At 36.9% G+C, this 19,024-nt stretch overlaps 1 protein-coding gene across 2 annotated transcripts in view; it reads right to left on the bottom strand.

Annotated features, from left to right (window-relative positions):
• The window catches only part of atp9b (ATPase phospholipid transporting 9B), a 384,890-nt gene that overhangs the window by 173,774 nt on the left and 192,092 nt on the right, over positions 1–19,024 (bottom strand). For both annotated transcript variants that reach the window (XM_048529464.2, XM_048529465.2), the window contains exon 9: positions 2,830–2,910. In XM_048529464.2, the coding sequence (XP_048385421.1) occupies positions 2,830–2,910 (81 nt within the window). The remainder of the gene's footprint in view (positions 1–2,829; positions 2,911–19,024) is intronic.

Genomic DNA, 19,024 nt, shown 5'->3' with positions numbered 1-19,024 from the left:
CATTAGTGAACAAATTTATAATAGAATACTGAAACAGTCCACACACAATTCTTATAACTGATTCCTGTGAATGAGTTACAACATACATTAGTTATGCCTTATTTATTATGGATTGTGCCATACAGCAGATCCATTGAGTTGTTTGCAACAAACAAATTAGTGCCAGTGCCCACTCAGCTACGCTTGCAATGCTCAAAGCATAGCGTCCACTAGTAGATGCAGTGCTATGAGTGGGTATCATTTGCTAAATAATCCAGAGTGTCAAGAATTATGCTGTCAAAAACTTAGGGTTGTCAGTCAGGCTCACAGTACGATGCACTTGCACACACAGGAAGCTACATGTATTTATACACAGGACCCTGTCTTTTTGCAGACAAAGAACATGTACACATACTGTGTTAACTCAACAAAAGCAGATTACAATCATTGTTTGGTTCATTTCTCAGGACAGTGCCTTGACCAGAGGCAATGTGTCTGGTTTAAAAAGGCAACTGCCAAGATTTGTCTCAAATATCAGTCATCATCTTACTGATACGTTCTCCATGGCTATCCTTCTACCATTACAGTCCATTTCCAAACCAATTAGCACAACATTTGTATTGTTATGAAGAGTGTTACAATGGTATTTCTTGTATTGCCCTCAAGTACAAGGCAAATAGCATCAAAAAAGTGCATTTTTCAGCAATATAGAAATTATGCCTTTAATATACTTCAATATAGGTTTGACAATGTGAGTAAAATGTTGTTAAACTGATAGCAACGGAGAAATTTTCAATGTTGAGGAGTTCCAAATTTAACATGTTTTAAATATTGCAAAATAAATTTGAAATTAAATCTGAGCAAAACTATTGAGACTCCCAAAATCAACTGTTTTAAAACTTTATTTTTAAAAATGCCAATGCTCCTCTGAATCTTGTAGCAAACCTATTTTTTGTGAATCTGAATGAGTTGGTGGTTCTACTCAAATATGCAAACAAAAATATTTCCAAAACTCTTACGTGGAAACTTCCTCTAAAAAATATAAAATCATTAGAACAGATGTTAATCCTTAACACTTAAGTGGTGATTGATTCATTATAGGATGAAACCCTATTGAGTTGAGGGGGCAGTTCTTTGGTATTAATTTCTAATAAACATTACCAATGGGTACAGTATAAGTTTTCATTATCCAGACTTAAATTAAGTAAAACCAAAAATAAATCATGATTTTAACCCCAATACGCAAATTTTCTTTAATTTGCCAAGATGGAACTTCAGTTTTCATCATGTTTTTCACTGCAAATTAAATATGACATCAATAACTAGCTTGGTCAATGAAGTCTGCAAACCGAGGCACTGATTTAATGAAGAATGAAGTCAATCTGAAGAAAATCCAAGGTTAAATCAGTTGCAAGCTAATTTACAGTCTGATGGGTAGAAGTATTTTAGCAAAATTTAGCATCTAAGTATTACCTATTTGTAATATTCAACTTGAACTAGATGGTAACTTAACCCGGTTAAACGCCACTGAAAATTGGAACTGAATTTCTAACTATTAAATGTTCAAGTTGCATATCATTATGACATTCTCTCATGAGCTAATTTGAAACAATGAAAATTATTAGCTTTTGTATCACTAAATGACCTAAAGTTCTCAATATGAAAAAAGTTTCAGACTTGCAGCAAAACATACAAAACAGCTGTCTCATAAACAGTTCCAAAACCAATTATATATAAAAGTTTAGGGTATAACAGTGCCCTATTTAGTCAGAATTTAGGAACGTGCTTTTGTACTGAGATTTTTTTTAGTTTAATGTTATTTGTAACACTAAGCCCTGAAAATACTACTTGAGTTAATATAAATACAAGTCTTCAAAGTTCAAGCAAAATAACTTCCATGTATTTCAATAAGCAACAAGTATTTTCACTCAATGAAGCATCAGCTACCCACAACTGATTGAAATCACTTCACGACGTGAAAGGTAAAAACTCCTTCCAGAAGTGTACACTCATTTAATGGTTAGGTAACTGCAAGCTAACAGATTGCTCATTAAATTCAAGTGCAAAGTAATAGATTTGCATTTTATTTCCATAAAGTGATATGATAGACTTAGCAGTGTTTTACCCCAAGGAGTAATCTGCCTGCTATGCTGTATTGCTCACAATATAAAGAATCAAACTTTTTTTAAAGAAGTGATCTAACATTTATAATCTGATTTGAAGCTGATCCTTACAGTAAACAAAACCTTGGATACAATCAAAAATGGAGTGATAACTTAAAAACGGAGTTAACCTCTCAAAAAAGAAAATACAAAATTACAGAGCAAGAAGAAAAAGAAATCAGAACAGGAAATACTGTTTTGCCAAGCCTAGAGTGTAGCCAAGAAGGTAGCCAATAAACAATGATTGTCTTTGTGGTATTGCTTTCTGTGCAGTCATGTTTTCAGTCACTGCTAATCCACTGTTAATATAAATTCAAAACTGTTGTTGCTTTTACCAGAAATTGGACAGTAATTATTAGCCGATGACAGTTCATGCATGCTCATTAACTGTTTTGTTTGTATTTTTCTCCTCACTGCAAAAGCTTATTTCAATCCAACCTCAAAAGAACCTTGCATTAGGCATCAGAATCTGTAATATTTCCCAGAAACAACAGCTTTACTTCAAATTGCTAAGGGTTAAAGAAAACACAATATTAGAAAATTAAAAGCTATAACATTCAATTCTAAATGTATTGGAATGTAATACTAATTACATAAAAAACAAATATTTAGAATTACATGACATTTACTTTGAGCTTCTGGTTTCTTAAGCAAATTAAGCGTGAAGCTGTAAGAGCTTCCAACTCACCCGTGTGAAGGTCCCTTCAAAACAATGAATGTCCATTTGTGGCTTCTGAGCATAAACGTGAGCAGTAATTGTAAAAAGATCCTGAAAATTAAATTAAACAGGGTGGAGAGTTAAAAATGGGGATATTTATATTCTACTCAAATTGAAGAAACGTAAAATTGAGATTCTCTTGAAATGCTGACTTCATATATTTATTTAGATATGACAATGTCTTTTCATTCTCTAAAGTATTAAAAGAAAGGTTTGGATTTGAAGCCAAATATACTACTTCATGAAGAATAGTGTAGCTTTGTATCAAAATTTCAGGGTTTTAAAATTAGCATTGAATAACATAGGGCATAAATTCACTTTCCAAAGCAAAAATTTAAAAAAACGCATTGGAAAGTATGGAAGTACTTTCCACAGAAAGCATTTCTGCAAGAATTACAGATATATTAGCACCAAAGACATTTTGTTTAACACTTCAAAAACTGAGAAAGTTTTATCCTACCCTCATATTTAACAAGTTAAGCAAAATAGAACACATCTGTAAGGTTAATTGATTTCTTCACAAAAAATGGCTCAAAGAGAAAATCAACTGGTAAGTCTAAGGTTATTTAAAAAAAAAATAAAATCACAACTCAAAGTATTGCAATTTATCCAGTTTAAGATAAAACTGAGACGTTACCAATTGAAATAATCCCAAGGTAGGTGTTTGTTAAAAACCATTTTAAAAACTTTATTGTAGCTTATTCACACACCTAAAACCAACAGCACACACAGTTGTAATCCAGCTTCTACTACAACCAATTATTTTTCTGTACTTTGGTAATATTCAATTTTAGTGAGACTCAATATGAAGGAGATTACCATGACTACCTCATAGAGAAGCAGACAAAACTTGTGCATAGTGTAAAACAAAATGTTTACTGAAAGACAAAAACATTTTGACGTTCACATCACAGAACTTTTCCCCAAATTCCTAATCACTTCGTACACACATTCCACCAAAGACGATTTAAGTGGTAGCTCAGTAGGGAAGTGAGGAAACCTACACACGCTTAACAAGCCAGCATCAGGACAGCCAATAGATGGATTGCTCATTATCTCAGTTTTAACCTTAGTGTGAGGTAAAATGATCAAAAAACAAAAAGAGAAAAGCAACTGGACTACCACACTCCATATTTCATGGTAGACAAATCTATGATATTACATATTACAATCAGGAAAGAACAAACATACACACAGAAATAGTAAGAACTGCCGATGCTGGAGTCAGAGACAACACGATTAAGCTGCACTGTAAAAAGCATACTAATTTAAAAGGAAGTAACTATAAATTGTGGTTTTACCTAGAAGGCATGTTCAGGGCTCTGATGGTGTAGGTTGTGGTGAACAAGCAAGTGGTGCAATGTACTTAGAATTCCAAAGGATGGGCAGTTGTAGAATGGTTTAAGAGTGTATCAAAGTGTTGTAAAAGTTGTGATATTCAGCAGTAAATAGGGCAAAAGAACAAAAATTAAACTGGTGGGGGACAATGGCTCTACTTCTCTCAGAAGGCTAAGGAAATTTGCATGTCCACAAGGGCCTTTACCAATTTTCAGAAAGAAAAAAGATAGAAAGTGTCCTATCTGGTTGTAGCACAACATTACATGGCAACTGCTCTTCCCTAGACTGGGCCAAGAAACTACAAAGTTATGAACACAGCCCAGGGCATCACGTAAACCAGCCTTCCATCCACTGACTCCAACTATACCTCCCACTGCCTCAGAAAAGCAACCAACATAATCAAAGACCCCTCCCTCCCTGGTTATACTCTCTGTGATTGGGCAGGAGATATAAATTTAGAATACAGGTTCAAACAGATTCAAGAACAGCTTCTTCCCCACTGTTGTATTCAGACTTCTGAATGGACCTCTGAATTTTAATTCTGAGCTCCCTCTTTGCACCTTCTCTATGCTCTAACAAGTATTCGGCACTTTGTTCTGCTACCCTGATGCACTTTGTATGGTATGATTTGCCTGTATAGCAAGCAAAACAATACTTTTCACTATCTGGTTACATAGAACATAGAACAATACAGCGCAGAACAGGCCCTTCGGCCCTCGATGTTGCGCCGACCTGTGAGCTAATCTAAGCCCATCCCCCTACACTATCCCATCATACGCATATGTTAGAAGAAAGAGGGGAGCAAAGGAAAGAGTACATTCACTCGAGGACAAAGGAGGCAATTTAAGCGTGGAGCCGTTGGAAGTGAGGGAGATCCTTAATGGGTGCTTTGTATCGGTATTCACCAAGGGCAAGGATATGACTGATGCCAATGTCAGGGATGAGTATATGCGTAACTCTAGAGAATGACAATATATTGAAGGAGGAAGTTTTGGCATCCTAAATTGCAGTAAGGAAGACAAGTCCCCAGGTCAAATGGGACCTATCTCACGTTACTCCAAGAGGCAAGGGAAGAAATAGCTGGGGCATTAGCAGATATCTTCACATCCCCTTTAACCACAGTCAAGATTCCAGAGGACTGGTGGTCACATGTTCCAACAATAAATCAAACTCAAAATCAAATCATTATGAAAGATGTTTTATTTTATTTTTTTTTCTGTATTTTTGTGTGGATTGAAATGGAAAAAAGAACAGCTTTAAAAAGCAAAAATTGATCTAGGTTTGCGACTTTTTTTTAAAAGCAAATAAAGGGGCACTCATTGTAAATGATGTTTATACAGCTGCTTGTTCAAACAGTAGTCGGAGATTGGTTACAGGCAAGCTGGAGTCAGAAGACTGTGTATGAATGAAGATTTAACTAGCAGCAAGTAATCGACTGGTCTGTGCACTAGTGAACAGTTATTGACGACAGGGAGCTGAACAGCTAGTGGCTTGAACGCTTCAGTGCACATCAAAAAAGTGCTGCAACAATGAAGTAACAACTGCATCATCTCCAAAATGCATTCTTCTTCTAATAGGAGAATTAGGTATGTACCATTGAAAGTGAACTCTACATGCTGATTCAACTAAGTCACTTACCAAACCACCCAGCCACCTCACTTTGGTTCCAAGGTACAACTTGCTCCCAGCTAATCTTCCAATTTGTTCTGTCACAGTTGGTTGATTCACCATTACGAAACCATAACATCAATGTTTATCTTTTCTTTCCATGTCAACACTGATTCATTAGCAAGTGTACCAATGAGCCTAGCCTGATATTTCATACTGTCACAGATAAAAGTGGGATATTTGTCCCCTTGATTTCCTTCAGCCATTCAATAAGATCATGGCTGATTTGTGGCTGGAACTCCACTTTTCTAATTGACTTCCTTGTCTATTAGAAATCTATAACTCAATCTCAAAGGTTTTGATGGTCCAGCCTTAACTGCTCTCAAAGAAAGAACCAAATATAATGACATTGAGAGAAGAAATACCTCAGTTATCTTAAGTAGGATGCCCCTTCCTCTTAAACTGTACCCTCAGTTCCATTTTCCTGAGGCAAAGTATCCTTTCAACACCTGTCCTGTCAAGACTCGTCAATTTTGCTTTTCTTTCATTCTCAATTTTTTTTCCCTAAATAATGAAGACAAATACAAATTACTTATTCAGATTCTCTGCCATTTCCTTGTTTTCCATCATGAATTCTCTAGTCTCATCCGCTAAAGCATGAATGCCCACTTTAGCTGTACTCATTTCCTTTTATAAACATATAGGCAATTTTAGCTGTACATTTTTCTATCTCGTCCTAGTTTTCTCTCATGCTCCAATTTCTCCCTCTGAATCATCTTGCGCTGTAGTTTAAAATTTTCCTAAACATTTTGCCTATCACTAATATTTCAAACATTATGCATCTTTTCTTTCAATTTATACCATCCTAACTTCCTTCAGTTATCATGGAGGGTGCAACCTTATGTAAAGTCTTGCTCAAGAGGATATACCCTCACTGAGAATACTTCCTTAAACTTCTCCAGTGCTTCTATCATTTTAATTTTTAACCTATTTTTCCAAATGACTGTTTTGTAATTCCTTTATTTAAATTCTTTAGTTTCAGATCCACATCCCTTCCTTCAAACTCAATCATCCTTTCCAAGAGGATTCATTACTATGAAGTAATTAATTAATTCTGTCTCACTGCACATTATCTACAATAGTCTGTAGCTTGGTTGGTTCCAGGACACAATTTATTTTTACGAACAGTTCCGAATTAAGTGGGAACTCATCTTCCAAGCTACTTTTGCCAATCTGATTTATCCAACCTGTATCAAATCAAAATTTCTCATGATTGTTGGACCATTTTCACTGTCCCCATTTTATTTTGGCCTACAGTGGAGCCACAGCTGGTGACCTACTCCCGTCAGTGACTCCATCCTTTTGCTTCTTTCATCTGATCAAAACTTACAACTTGATCCCCCAAAGATCTTTTCCCGCTGTTTATTGTTCATAAACAGAACCACCATCTCCTATGTCTTTCTTGTCATCCTTGCAAAACGTCAAAAGCTTTGAATATTCGGTCTTCTTGAGATCACGACAATATCTCTTTACTATCCATATGATTTTCATTCATTTGAGTTTGCACTATCAACAAATACATTCAATTACGTAGTCTACAAGCATTCAGATGAGAATAATTAAATGTAATATTCTCTAATTTTTCTCAAATGCAGTCTTATTTGCTGCAGCAGTCTTTTGTTTATTTACTCTGTTCCATCCTCTCACGCTTTGCTCATCCAGCATTATTACCCTAACCTTCCCTTTAACTTTCCAAATCTATTCTCACATCATCTCACCCCCTACTCTTTTTGTTTAAAACTCTAGTCCTAAGTACATAAAGCATCAGGACATTGAAACTAAGGTTGCTCAGGAGGGAGTCATGCCAACAATTCAGCTGACTCTTTAGTATCCATGTCCCATAAATCAAAACACATTTCTCCCAAAATAATTTTGGGCTACTCATTCAATCTGACCATAACAACCCGATGCCAATTTGGTCATGGCTCAAGTAATATATCAAAAGTTACTACCTTCCTGAATGTGCTTTCAATTTAGCTGCTAGCTGCTCATACATCCCAACAAGAACCTCTTTCTTAGTCTCAGCTATGTTGTTGGTACTCAGAAGGACCATGAAAAAGAGACTCTTCTCCTCAGATGCCATGCTCTTTTCTAGTGCAAAGGTGTTCTTGACTCTAGCATCTGATAGGAAACACAACGTTCAGGACTAGCTCTGGGTTGCAGAGAACAATATCTATACTATTAACTACATTCCTTTTTTGCTTTAGAGGGCCATGGTCAGCTCATCATCCTTGCAGTCCTGTAAGCAACTATACAAACTGCAAGAACAAAGATGTTGGACAAGTGCAAAGGCTCACGCTCCTCCATTATTATCTTCTGAATTCCCACATCCACCTCAACTGTAGTTACATCATCTCATTTGTCACCAGAGATCATATCAGAAATACCTAATCCAAGGAGTGTGACTATCTTCTGGAAAAGTTGCACAAGTAACTTTGCACCAATGTAATGCAGTGTCAAAAACAATGACTCCAGTTCTTCAAATCTTATCCTAAGTTCCTTAAAGTACAGACACTTCTGCATATGTAGTTTTTGTGAGCCTTACTGTTATCCACTACCTACCCTGCCATCTTGTCAAATTTTACACAAATTATTAAATTTCAAGTTTAGAAATGTCACTCAATGACTGCCCACGTTTGTGTTTCAGTTAATATGTATTATGTATCAATTAATAAACAACTTGCATCTCTCTCTTTTCATTTTAGTATATTAGCATGGATCAAGGATAGGCTAACTAATAGGAGAGAGAAGTGGAATCAGGGAAGCTTTTTCAGGATGGCAATCTGTACCTTGTGAAGTGCCATCACGATAAGTGCTGGGAAAGCAGTTATTTCCAACGAATAAAAATTGACTTGGATGGGAAACATGCATGTACTATTGCCAAGTTAATGGATGACACAAAAATTGGTCAAAACAACAAGTGGTGAGGATGATATAGAGTTTGCGGAGATTAAGCAAGTGGGCAAAATGTAGGAAAAAGAATACAATGTGGGAAAATGTGAGGCTACGCATTTTGGCAGGAATAGAGAAGCTGAATATTATTTAATAGGGGAAAGACTGCAGAAAGCTACAGAACAGGAGGATTTGGATGTCCTCATGCATGGCAACTTTTTGTAATTCATGGAAGTTCAGTAGGCAGTAGGGACAGCAAATGGAATGTTGTTGGCCTTTATCTCAAATGGTGTATAAAAGTAGAAAGGTTTTGCTAAAACTATAAAGACACCAGTCAGACAACAGCTTGATACTGTGAATAGTTTTGGGCCACTAGTTAAAGGAAGATATACTGGCACTGGGGGCAGTCCAGAGAAGGTTCCATAGGTTGGTATTAGGTACGAAGGGACTGTCTTGTGAGGAAAATTTGAGTAGGTTGCGTCTGTACTCATTAGAATTTGGAGTAATGAGGGGCAACCTTATTGAAACATACAAAATTCTTGGGAGATTTGACAGTGTCGATATGGACAGGTTGTTTCCCCTGTGGGAAAGGACTGAGGGCATGATTTTCGAATAAAGGGTCGCACATTTAAGACAGTGATGAGAAGGCATTTATCTCAGATGGTAGTAAGTTTGTGGATTATGTTTTACCACAGAGGGCTGTTAAGGCTGGGTTGTTACTTATACTCAAAGCTGAGATAGGCAGATCTTCAATCAGAAAGTGAATCAATGGTTATAGGAAAGTGGAGTTGAGGAATACTGGATGAGCATAATCTTATGGAGTCAGCTCTACTATTTAAAGGCTGAATAGTTCTGCTCCCATGCCTTGTGACTTAGATTTTATACAACAATCAATTCCCAAAATCGGTCAGTTAAGTGCAATTTCTCCACTGATCTCATTGGAGCACTGTCTTATACCTACATTTGAGATACTGCACATTTGCTGCCGGGCCAGTCTTTGAAATTTCTTTATTACCTTTGCCCAGTCTAAACGTCAATTTCATTTGCCCTGCTCCTTCTATCTGTGAAGTAACTGATGTTATTCTAGCTGTTATAGAAGGATTTACTTTTCACCTTCCAAGAGATCTGGCACTACACCATTGCTCATTCATGCTTTCACACTTGACTTATTCAGTAGTCTAAAAAATTGCAAGACTATTTTGTTTTTACCTTGCGTAATTCACTTGAACTGCTAAACATAATTTTCTTAAAATGAAATATCAAATGTCATCTTACTGCACCTCCAGCACCACACAATTTTGATTATTTTCCCAAAGCTGTCTCAAATTTTTTTTTAAATTCTCGTTCCCCACACTCTTCCATCCTGAGGGTAGAACTGCAAGCTCATTTTTTCTTTCAGCCACAACTTCAATTTCATTGGTATTGGTAAACCCCCTTCCTCCTGGGTTAAGCAAATCATGTTGACTGACACGGTAATGCAATATAGAGGGGTTGTTGCATTGTACCATCATATAAAATAGACTTTAAACTGGAGGCTCCAATGTGTACCTGTCATTTAACTGAACAATAACAGCCTTATAGCACTAGTCAGAGAAGAAGTGTTTCAGCATTTTCCACTGAACTACCTGGACTAGGAGCAGATTAACTGGTTTATTTTTACAATGGCTGGGCAATCTAGCTATATGCAGTATGCTTGTTCTGACAACCTATAGTTCTACAGTTACTATGTTTCAAGTAATGTATTCTGTATCATTTTGATTGATGTAAAGCTTTGTAATATGGCGTCATAATAACCTAAATGCATTAAATTGCAAAATTTCAGGCAGGTATGTCACCATTGTTTGGTTTTAATAAAGTTTTGGATCTAATGCCACTTTCACCATTTCCATGTTTAATACTCAAACTTCTTTTTTCAAGGCTACTTTTGCTTCCTTGGAATCTTTTCTACAATATATCCAAAACCTTTTGAAAACTAATTAATTTAAAATGCACAACACCAGGTTAGAGTCCAACAAATTTATTTGAAATCACAAGCTTTCAGACCACGCTGCTCTTTCATCAGTGGCTTCATGTGACGAAGGAATAACACTCTGAAAGTTTGTGATTTTGAATAAATCCGTTGAACTCTAACCTGGTGTTGTGTGACTTCTGACTTTTTCCACCCCAATCCAACACTGGAATTTCTTTATTTAAAATGTCCTTCAGCATGGGTTAATTCGCGACTATAAGTGTTTCTGGGACAGCTAATCTTCTGATACTCTTGTTATCGACATACAAACTCACAAGTTCCTCTAGGCTACAATTACAGACATTATCTTCTCAACCGCTGCAAGATTCTCAGATGTCTGCACCACTTTTCGATTGCTCATTTTAAAATTGTGGTACACAGTCAACTTAGTTTTGATGCCATGAAGCTTGTCAGAATATTTTAGTAACTGAAAAGTGCTAGATAATAATAAATCATTGTTACAATGTTTCTGAATACACCATTGTTATTAAAGCAAAGTTATCCTATTTTCTCCCCAAATCTGCAGTAGTGTGCGCAAAGGTAGTTTGTCACATTCCATACCAAGCCTCAAATCCAACATTGCACTGATTCAAAGTCAAACGGGTTTGCTGGGCTCAAGTCGATTACCAATTTAATAAATTTGAATTATTTCAATAAACATTTTGTACACTTATAAACGTAAAACTGTTGTGTTCTAATGGCACAAACTTTAAATTTTAGCCCGTGCTTGTAAACATTACAAACTTAGTGACATCTCAACCTCCTAGGATAGAATCTGTGCTGGTCGCTGCTTAGAGTTTTGTACTGAAGCTTAGTTTTACTGAGGTTGCTTTGAAGAAAAGAAGCCTGAAGATTCCTTTATCAGTCCCAGATATGGTGCACAACATGTTATGCAAAGCTCAGGTGTTAATATAAACCAATGCAGCGTATAAGTACTGCATAGCAGTCATGTGAATTTTAGGCAGTTTGCGTACGATTCTCAAACACCAAAGGCACACAAATTTGAGATACACAGTCGCTTGCCTCAATTTGCAAAGTATTTCTTCACTATGAAGTAAGACTTTTGAGACAGCATAACCATTGATTTTTTCTTTCCCCTGACATGTGTATGACATAACACAAACCGCCACCGAATGTGGCTTTGGAACACCAGAACAGGAGTAAGCCATACCCTGTACATCACTGATAAATTTTTGAGTATGCTTAAGGTATAGATTGGAAACCAAAGACTGCACTTCCACAGCCCTCTGCAGATGAGAACTCCATAGGTTCACTACCCTTCACTCACAAATCCATACTGGTCTAATCATTATCATCCAAGCATCCTGTGCAAATGACTACAGCATTTTCCCTACTGTTGCTGTAAGTTTAAAAAGTTAAAGTTAGCGTTAACAGGGAGATTAAAGAGGTTTTTCATTAAAGAGAGGTGACTGGTCATAGTTTAATCTGAGCACCGCCATACCTCAGGCAAGAGGAGAAGCTGAGGAGGAGAGTACCTCAGTCAGTGCAGGAATTGAACCCATGTTGTGGGCATTACTGCATCACAAACCAGCCATCCAAGCAATTGAGCTGGGTGACCCCTCAAATAAAGTCACCATAATCCTAGAGGACCACAGGGCTGCTCTTTTGGAAAGTGAGCAAGTTTGGGAGGGATTGGGGGAGGAAGCGGAGAGGGCGGGGCAGGAGGAAAGCACTGGGGAGAGAGGGCGAGAGAGAGGGAGAGGATAGAGATTTGGTGGGTGGGGGTAGGGAGATAGAGAGGAAGGCAGGAGATGGAGTGTGAGAGAAAACTGGCGGCGGTTTACTAACATGCTAACAGGCCTGTAGCTCCAGCTTTTCTCTCTTGTTCCCTTAAATAGTGGGGTGGCATTTGCTACCTTTCAATTCACAGGAATCACTCCAGAATGTGTAGAATTTTGGACGATAATCACAAATGCAATGACTATTTCTAGACCCATTTCCTTCAATACTATGGCATGCAGACTAGTAGTTCCTGGGGATTCATTAACTTCCAGCCTCTTAATTTCATCAGTAGACTCTTCCTACTAATGCTAATTTCCTTCAAATCTTCGTCTCTGCAGCCATTTGCGACTCAAGTTGTTGGAGATTTCTTGAACATTCCTCAGTTGAAACAGACACACAGTAATGATGTCAAACAACTTCAGAGTCCATAAAAGTTGTTATCTTTTGCCTAATAAGTATATAGACACTATTCAACCAAGCAGAGAAAACCTGGAAGCATCTTATCAATTGCAAAGCCCAAGGTTTCCCCGAAGCGATCAGTCGGTTATTTCCATATTCTTTTGGACTTCAAACTAAAATGAATACAAGCCTGAATGTTGCTCATTTGAAAGGGCCTTTTTTAACCTATGTCCTATGAAGGCAGCAGTTTCATTACTTCACTTGGTCATGTATGCTAAAAATCGTTGTTACAAATAAAACACTTCCAAAATTTGGAACAAAAACCAAAATGGCTAGAGCATCTGTGGACAGAAAACTGAGTGAATGTTTAACATTAACTCTGTTTTCTCTCCATATCTATTGCCAGATTAGTTGAATTTCTCTAGCCATTTCTGCTTTTGATTCAGATTTCCAGCATCCACAGTTCGTTGTTTTACCCAAATGTCAGGAGATGCTATGAAGTAGAAAGCATGTTTTGAAATCCAGATTTCCAGTTGGAGGATTTTTTTTGTTTTAACATTTTTGAAAATTTGCCATATGCAGCCCCCTACTGAATAGAGATGCAATTACTGATCAGTCCAGAGATGCTCAGTAAAGAAGGGTTGAAGTCGAGGCAGGGGGTGCTTATTTTTCTTGACCTTTATCAGGATAGCTTCAACTTAAATACAAAGCAGTTATTGGCCCAAAAGGAGGTCCATTTCTTTTTGAAAATGCAATGTAAACTATGCTCGGTACTGAAAACAACAAATATTTATGCCCATTACAGGTTTGGAATGGAATCTGGCATCAAAAGTCTTAAGATTGACAAACTACGCACAAAACTGCATAATAATTTTTGCCTCTATTTTTTAATTACCAAATTTTCAATGCAATGTAAAGCACAACAAATAAGAGTTCCAAGTTGGAACAGGTGAATGTTCAACTTTTTGGAAAAATATTTTTTCATTACTTCCCGAGACGTAATGATTACAACTGGCAACTGTAATCTTTTACCCTTGAGCTTACCATACAATACAGTACTCTTGATTCTCCAAAATAACTGTTGGTTTTGATCCAGTTTCAATATGCACTAACTTGCCGTTCAGATAAATACTCAGATTAATTTATTCACCTGTATTCAGTCATTCACGAGGAAAAGCTCTGGAAGCAAGTCATCTTGTATAAATAACTAAATTCAATATAGACCCTTCTTAATTTCCCTAAATTCTTTCAGATTACTTATTTTGTTAACTAGTGTGTCTGAATTTAAATTAGGTCATAAATTTTTAACATTTGCACTTGGTACCAGAGAGTTTCCTATCACCAAGGCACAGGAATAAAACTTCACCTTGCATGGTTAATTTTCCCACACATTTTATGTTCTCTTTTCAAGGGTCTATGGTCACCTTCAGTGTAACAGTCAGTGGGGGAGTACAAGAAAGGATGCATTTCATTTTTCAATTCCAAGGATTAACAGAGTAATTTAAGAAAACAGATATTTGAAGGCAGTTACTTTAAGAAGTGAAGTGCTTAAATATTTGTACAGGAATAGAATAATTTATTCAAAACGACTTTAGGCAATCGAAGCAAAATGTTGGGTTTTTATTCTTGCTTTCACTCCTTATTAAATTCAAATATGACAATATTCCAAAATTTAGAAATATGATCCTGACGTATGAAGGTTTATTTGCTCAAGGAGAGGAAGGGAAAGATCAAATTAGTGAAAAGGAAGCTGTTCAACAGGACTTAGAAAAGCAAAGGCAATAGATCCAATCCAAATTTTGCAAGTCAAATTCGAGCCAAAAAACTTCACAGAAATTCTTTGAGAACATAATAGAATTGATGGATGAGATTAATCTGACTTTCAGAAAGCAATTGGGATGGCTACCAAGAGACTTGTGACTTAAGTCAAAGATTTCAGGATAAAGGAGTACATTGTAAATTGGATCACAAATTAGTTACGCAATACAAAAGGAAGAATAGCGATCGATGATTCTGCATTAAATGGATAACTGTGGCCACGGGACAGCTTCTGTTTTAAGGCTAAAACATCTACTATTCTCGCAAAATGTAAAATTGAGCTGAGTGCACTATTAAAATTAGAATGTATGCATTTGCAAATAATAATAAAGTGCTCTGGCAAGCTTTAAATAAAACATTGGAAAAATTTTGAAAAGTTAAGAAAATTAAGGAATGGGGCTTGTGCGAAGAGACTGACAAGATACAACTGTGGTCCCAATGTATAAAATGGAACAGAATAGTAAAGCAATACTGCACCAGCCAAATGTGCAAAAAGGTGTCCAATGCATAGGTTTTCATACCTAGCATTTCAGTTCCATCTCCACTGAAGACCAGCAGAAACTCAAGAGGTGCCCAACTTCACCACATTGTTGCACGTGAAAAAGTACAGGCAGCCAAGTGGTTATCGAACCAAAATAAACATGCTCCCCTTCACCTTTCCAACTGTCGCTTAGCCAGTGCTGCTAAATCACACTCACCAAAAGTACTCCCAATGATGCATACACTGTACTGATAATTGTGAAACGAATTACATAAGAGGCAGTCTTGCTCTGGGTACTATTTATGCAGGCCTGCTCTTACAAAGGAACAGATGTTACGCACTGGCAGCAAAAAAAAAATCAGAGCCTGCCTTGAAATTTACTTTCAGATATATTTATGTACATTCATGTAATTATCTGTGTGGCAGTACACTAAGATTGATGGAAAATGTTCAGCTTGTGGGGAGGCTTGCTGCTTTATCCTTCCATACATCGTCCTTTTATTAAATTTTTTTCACAGGACATGAGCACCACTGGCTCGGCCAGCATTTATTCTGAATCCTGAATTGCTTTTGAGGTATTGGCGAAGTGTATTCTTAAACAGTTGCATTCCACGGGACCTAGTATACACAGAGGGCTTCTATGGAGAGGTATCAAATACATTCAACCATGTCAATGAAGGATTTGCAACTGCAGAACCCTTTTCCAATATGAATCTTTTCCTTTGCATTTTGTGCAATTTTGCCAGTCTCTTAAAGCCTAGCCACCAGTTAGATTATCTGTACATCAATTCTAGGAAGCTGCTTTTAATCTATAATCCCAACAGTCAGCTCTGGCTCAGTTGGTAGCAATCATCTCAGAAGATTATGGGTTCACGTCCAACTCCATAACTTGGAACACATATTCTAGACTAACAGTCCAGTTCACTACTTGGGTAGTGATGCACTGTCTGAGCTGTCATCTTTTCAATTAGAAAGAAGAAAATCTTGAGCTTATCATCACCTACAAGCTGAACTGAACCTGTTTATACAAACACTGTGGTTAAACAGAGCATGTCTTAGCCTAAATGATTTTTTTTGATACTTAACTCATCACCCGATTTGCCAAAGCCAGGGCACCATCTACAAGTTAGAAATACAACAATAGTTTCCAATTTGCCTGGATGAATGAAACTCCAACAATGTTCAAGAAGCTCACACCATCTAGGACAGTGCAGCCTATTCGAATGGCAAGCTCTCCATGATATGAAGCATTAACCTCTCTATCATCAATACAAGATGGAAGCAATGCACAATATCTACAAAAACAAGGTGACAACTTGACAAACTACACCTGCACCTTCCAAACCTATGTCAGCAACCACCTATGAGAACAAGAATAGCTGACACATGGGAACACACCCACCTGCAATTCACCTCCAAGCCACAAAGCATCCTGACTTGGAGCTGTAACTGTTCTTTTACTGGTCCTGGCTCTAAAAGCCAGAGGTCTCTTTCAAACAGCATTGTGGATGTAACAAAACCAGATGGACTGCAGCGGTTTAAGGCAGTGGCTCATTGTCACCTTTCAAAGGCAATTCTGGATGAGCAGCAAATAATTATTACTAGCAACTTCAAATAATTTGAAAGAATAAAATTAAAATTTCCATTATGAGCTTCAATATTTCTTGCAAGGTTTACAGTTTTCCCATACTCCACAGTGTTAGCACCACTGAAAATTACACCACTTAACAGTTAAACCACTTAATGGTAGGGTACTTTATGATCTTCTCTCTCAAGCCTCTTTTTCTAAGTGTTACATCGGGAGTAAACCAACTAAAGCGATAAAGTTGGCAAAAAGACCCAAGTCCATGTGCACAAAAAGACAAGAATATGACAAAGTTGGATTTTTTATTATACAATATCTTGAATAAAAAAGCGTTTGGAAAACCAGTAAAGTTGTTGAAAATGCATTTTCAAACTTTTTTTTAAAATCTGCTGTTCGCCTCTTTAGCCTGCTTCTTACAGCAACTTCAATCCATGTAAAATATAATAAATATCTCTCAATGTGATCAAACTCATCGACGAAACTTATTTCCTTATCTAGTGGAAACAACCTCTTTTCTTCCATCTTATCTACCCCCTTCATAATTTTGTACGTTTCTGTAAAATCTCCCCTCATTCATTTAAATTCTAATAAGTTTAGTCCCAGTCTACTCAGCCTTTCCTCGTAAGCCAACCATCTCAACTCTGGAAACAACCTAGTGAACCTCGTCTGTACCCCCTCCACTGCCAGTAAATCCTTTCACATTGAGACAAAAACTGTACAGAGTACTCCAGTACACCATCACCCTATACAGCTACAGCATAATTTCCATTTTTAAACTCCTTCCCACTAGCAATGAGGGATAGTATGCTATTTGCCTTAATTATCTGTTTCACCTGCCGACCAACTGCAACGACTGTGGCAGCAGCAGGATCTCAATCTCTAACTCTGGGAGATTTCTCAGTGAAAACGGGCACGAAAAACCAAACAGTGATAGCTATAATTTTGTAAGGGTTTACCATCATAACCTTTAGAGGACATTAGAGTATGATTGGCTTCACTGACTACAGAACATATTTTCATGTGTTGATTTAAAGACTATTTCTTTTAATGTTGGTTTATACTTTGTTCTGAATTACTGTCAATCTTAGGGGACCTTTTAAAAAAAACATGAAATGATAGACCAGATTACAATGTTCTGTGGCCTAGAATATTACGTAGCATGATGACTGCACAGCGAGCTAAGTAAGCATGAAAGGCTACTTTTAAAATCTAATCTACAGAAAGGTATACAGTGGTACTTAGTTCATTAGAAATGCTCTTCTAAGCTAACAGTATTCACCAGAGTCATACAGCATGGAAACAGACCCTGCAATCCAACTCATCTGTGCCAAACAATTTTCACAAATCCCTCAAAGCCTTTCCTATCCATGTACCTATCCAAATGTCTTGTAGATTTTGTAACTGTACCTGCATCAGCCATTTCCTCTGGCAGTTCATTCCACATACAAACCACCCTCTGTGAAACAGATGCCCCTCAGATCCTTTTTAATTCCTTTTCTTCTCACACAAAAAATATGTCCCTCACGATTTTATAAACGTCTACAAGCATCTTTGTGTTACTTTTGAATCAAAGTAAGCAAAGAAAGACAGAAGAATAAATTAGAATTAAGGATACAGTGAGATTTTGTACAGTAGAAAGAGACAACAGATCAATCAGGTTGATTTGATCAGAGACAGAAGGGGAAACAGAAGGAAAATGATTGACATACTTTCAAGTGTAAGGTACACAAGCAAAGAAAAAGCTTCATGTGACCCTTTAAAAAAAACAAGATTACTGGCTTAAAATATAACTTTGAACTGTAAGTTAGTGAAGAAAACGTTTTCATCTTAAGGAGTGTTCTTGATTTGATTTTTTTCTAGTATTCACACAATATCTATTCATTAAATTTTGCCATCCGCTGCAAGCTTTCATCAGTTGATTAAGAAATAATTCATATGATACTAATACTGAAGTGGTGTCTTATATCCCCATCTTCACTTCTTTCCCATCTGTTATCGCCCACAATTTAGATAATCAGACCATTATTCCAGCTTTGTATGGAAACAACAGCAGTCTCTAACAGCTAAATAATACAGTAGAAAAAGAATACCAGACACCAAAACTGACGGCAACACTTTGAATTGTTCAGTGGGCAAAACACAAGCTTCCTCCTACTTCGCTCAAAATAGATACTTTTTTTAAAAAAATGTTTTCCAGAAGCACAGAGAAGAAATTAAAATAATCACAAAATAT

This window comes from Stegostoma tigrinum, chromosome 5, assembly GCF_030684315.1.
Source record: "Stegostoma tigrinum isolate sSteTig4 chromosome 5, sSteTig4.hap1, whole genome shotgun sequence".
Lineage (NCBI taxonomy): Eukaryota > Metazoa > Chordata > Chondrichthyes > Orectolobiformes > Stegostomatidae > Stegostoma > Stegostoma tigrinum.
This window is presented reverse-complemented; position numbering and strand designations above follow the sequence as displayed.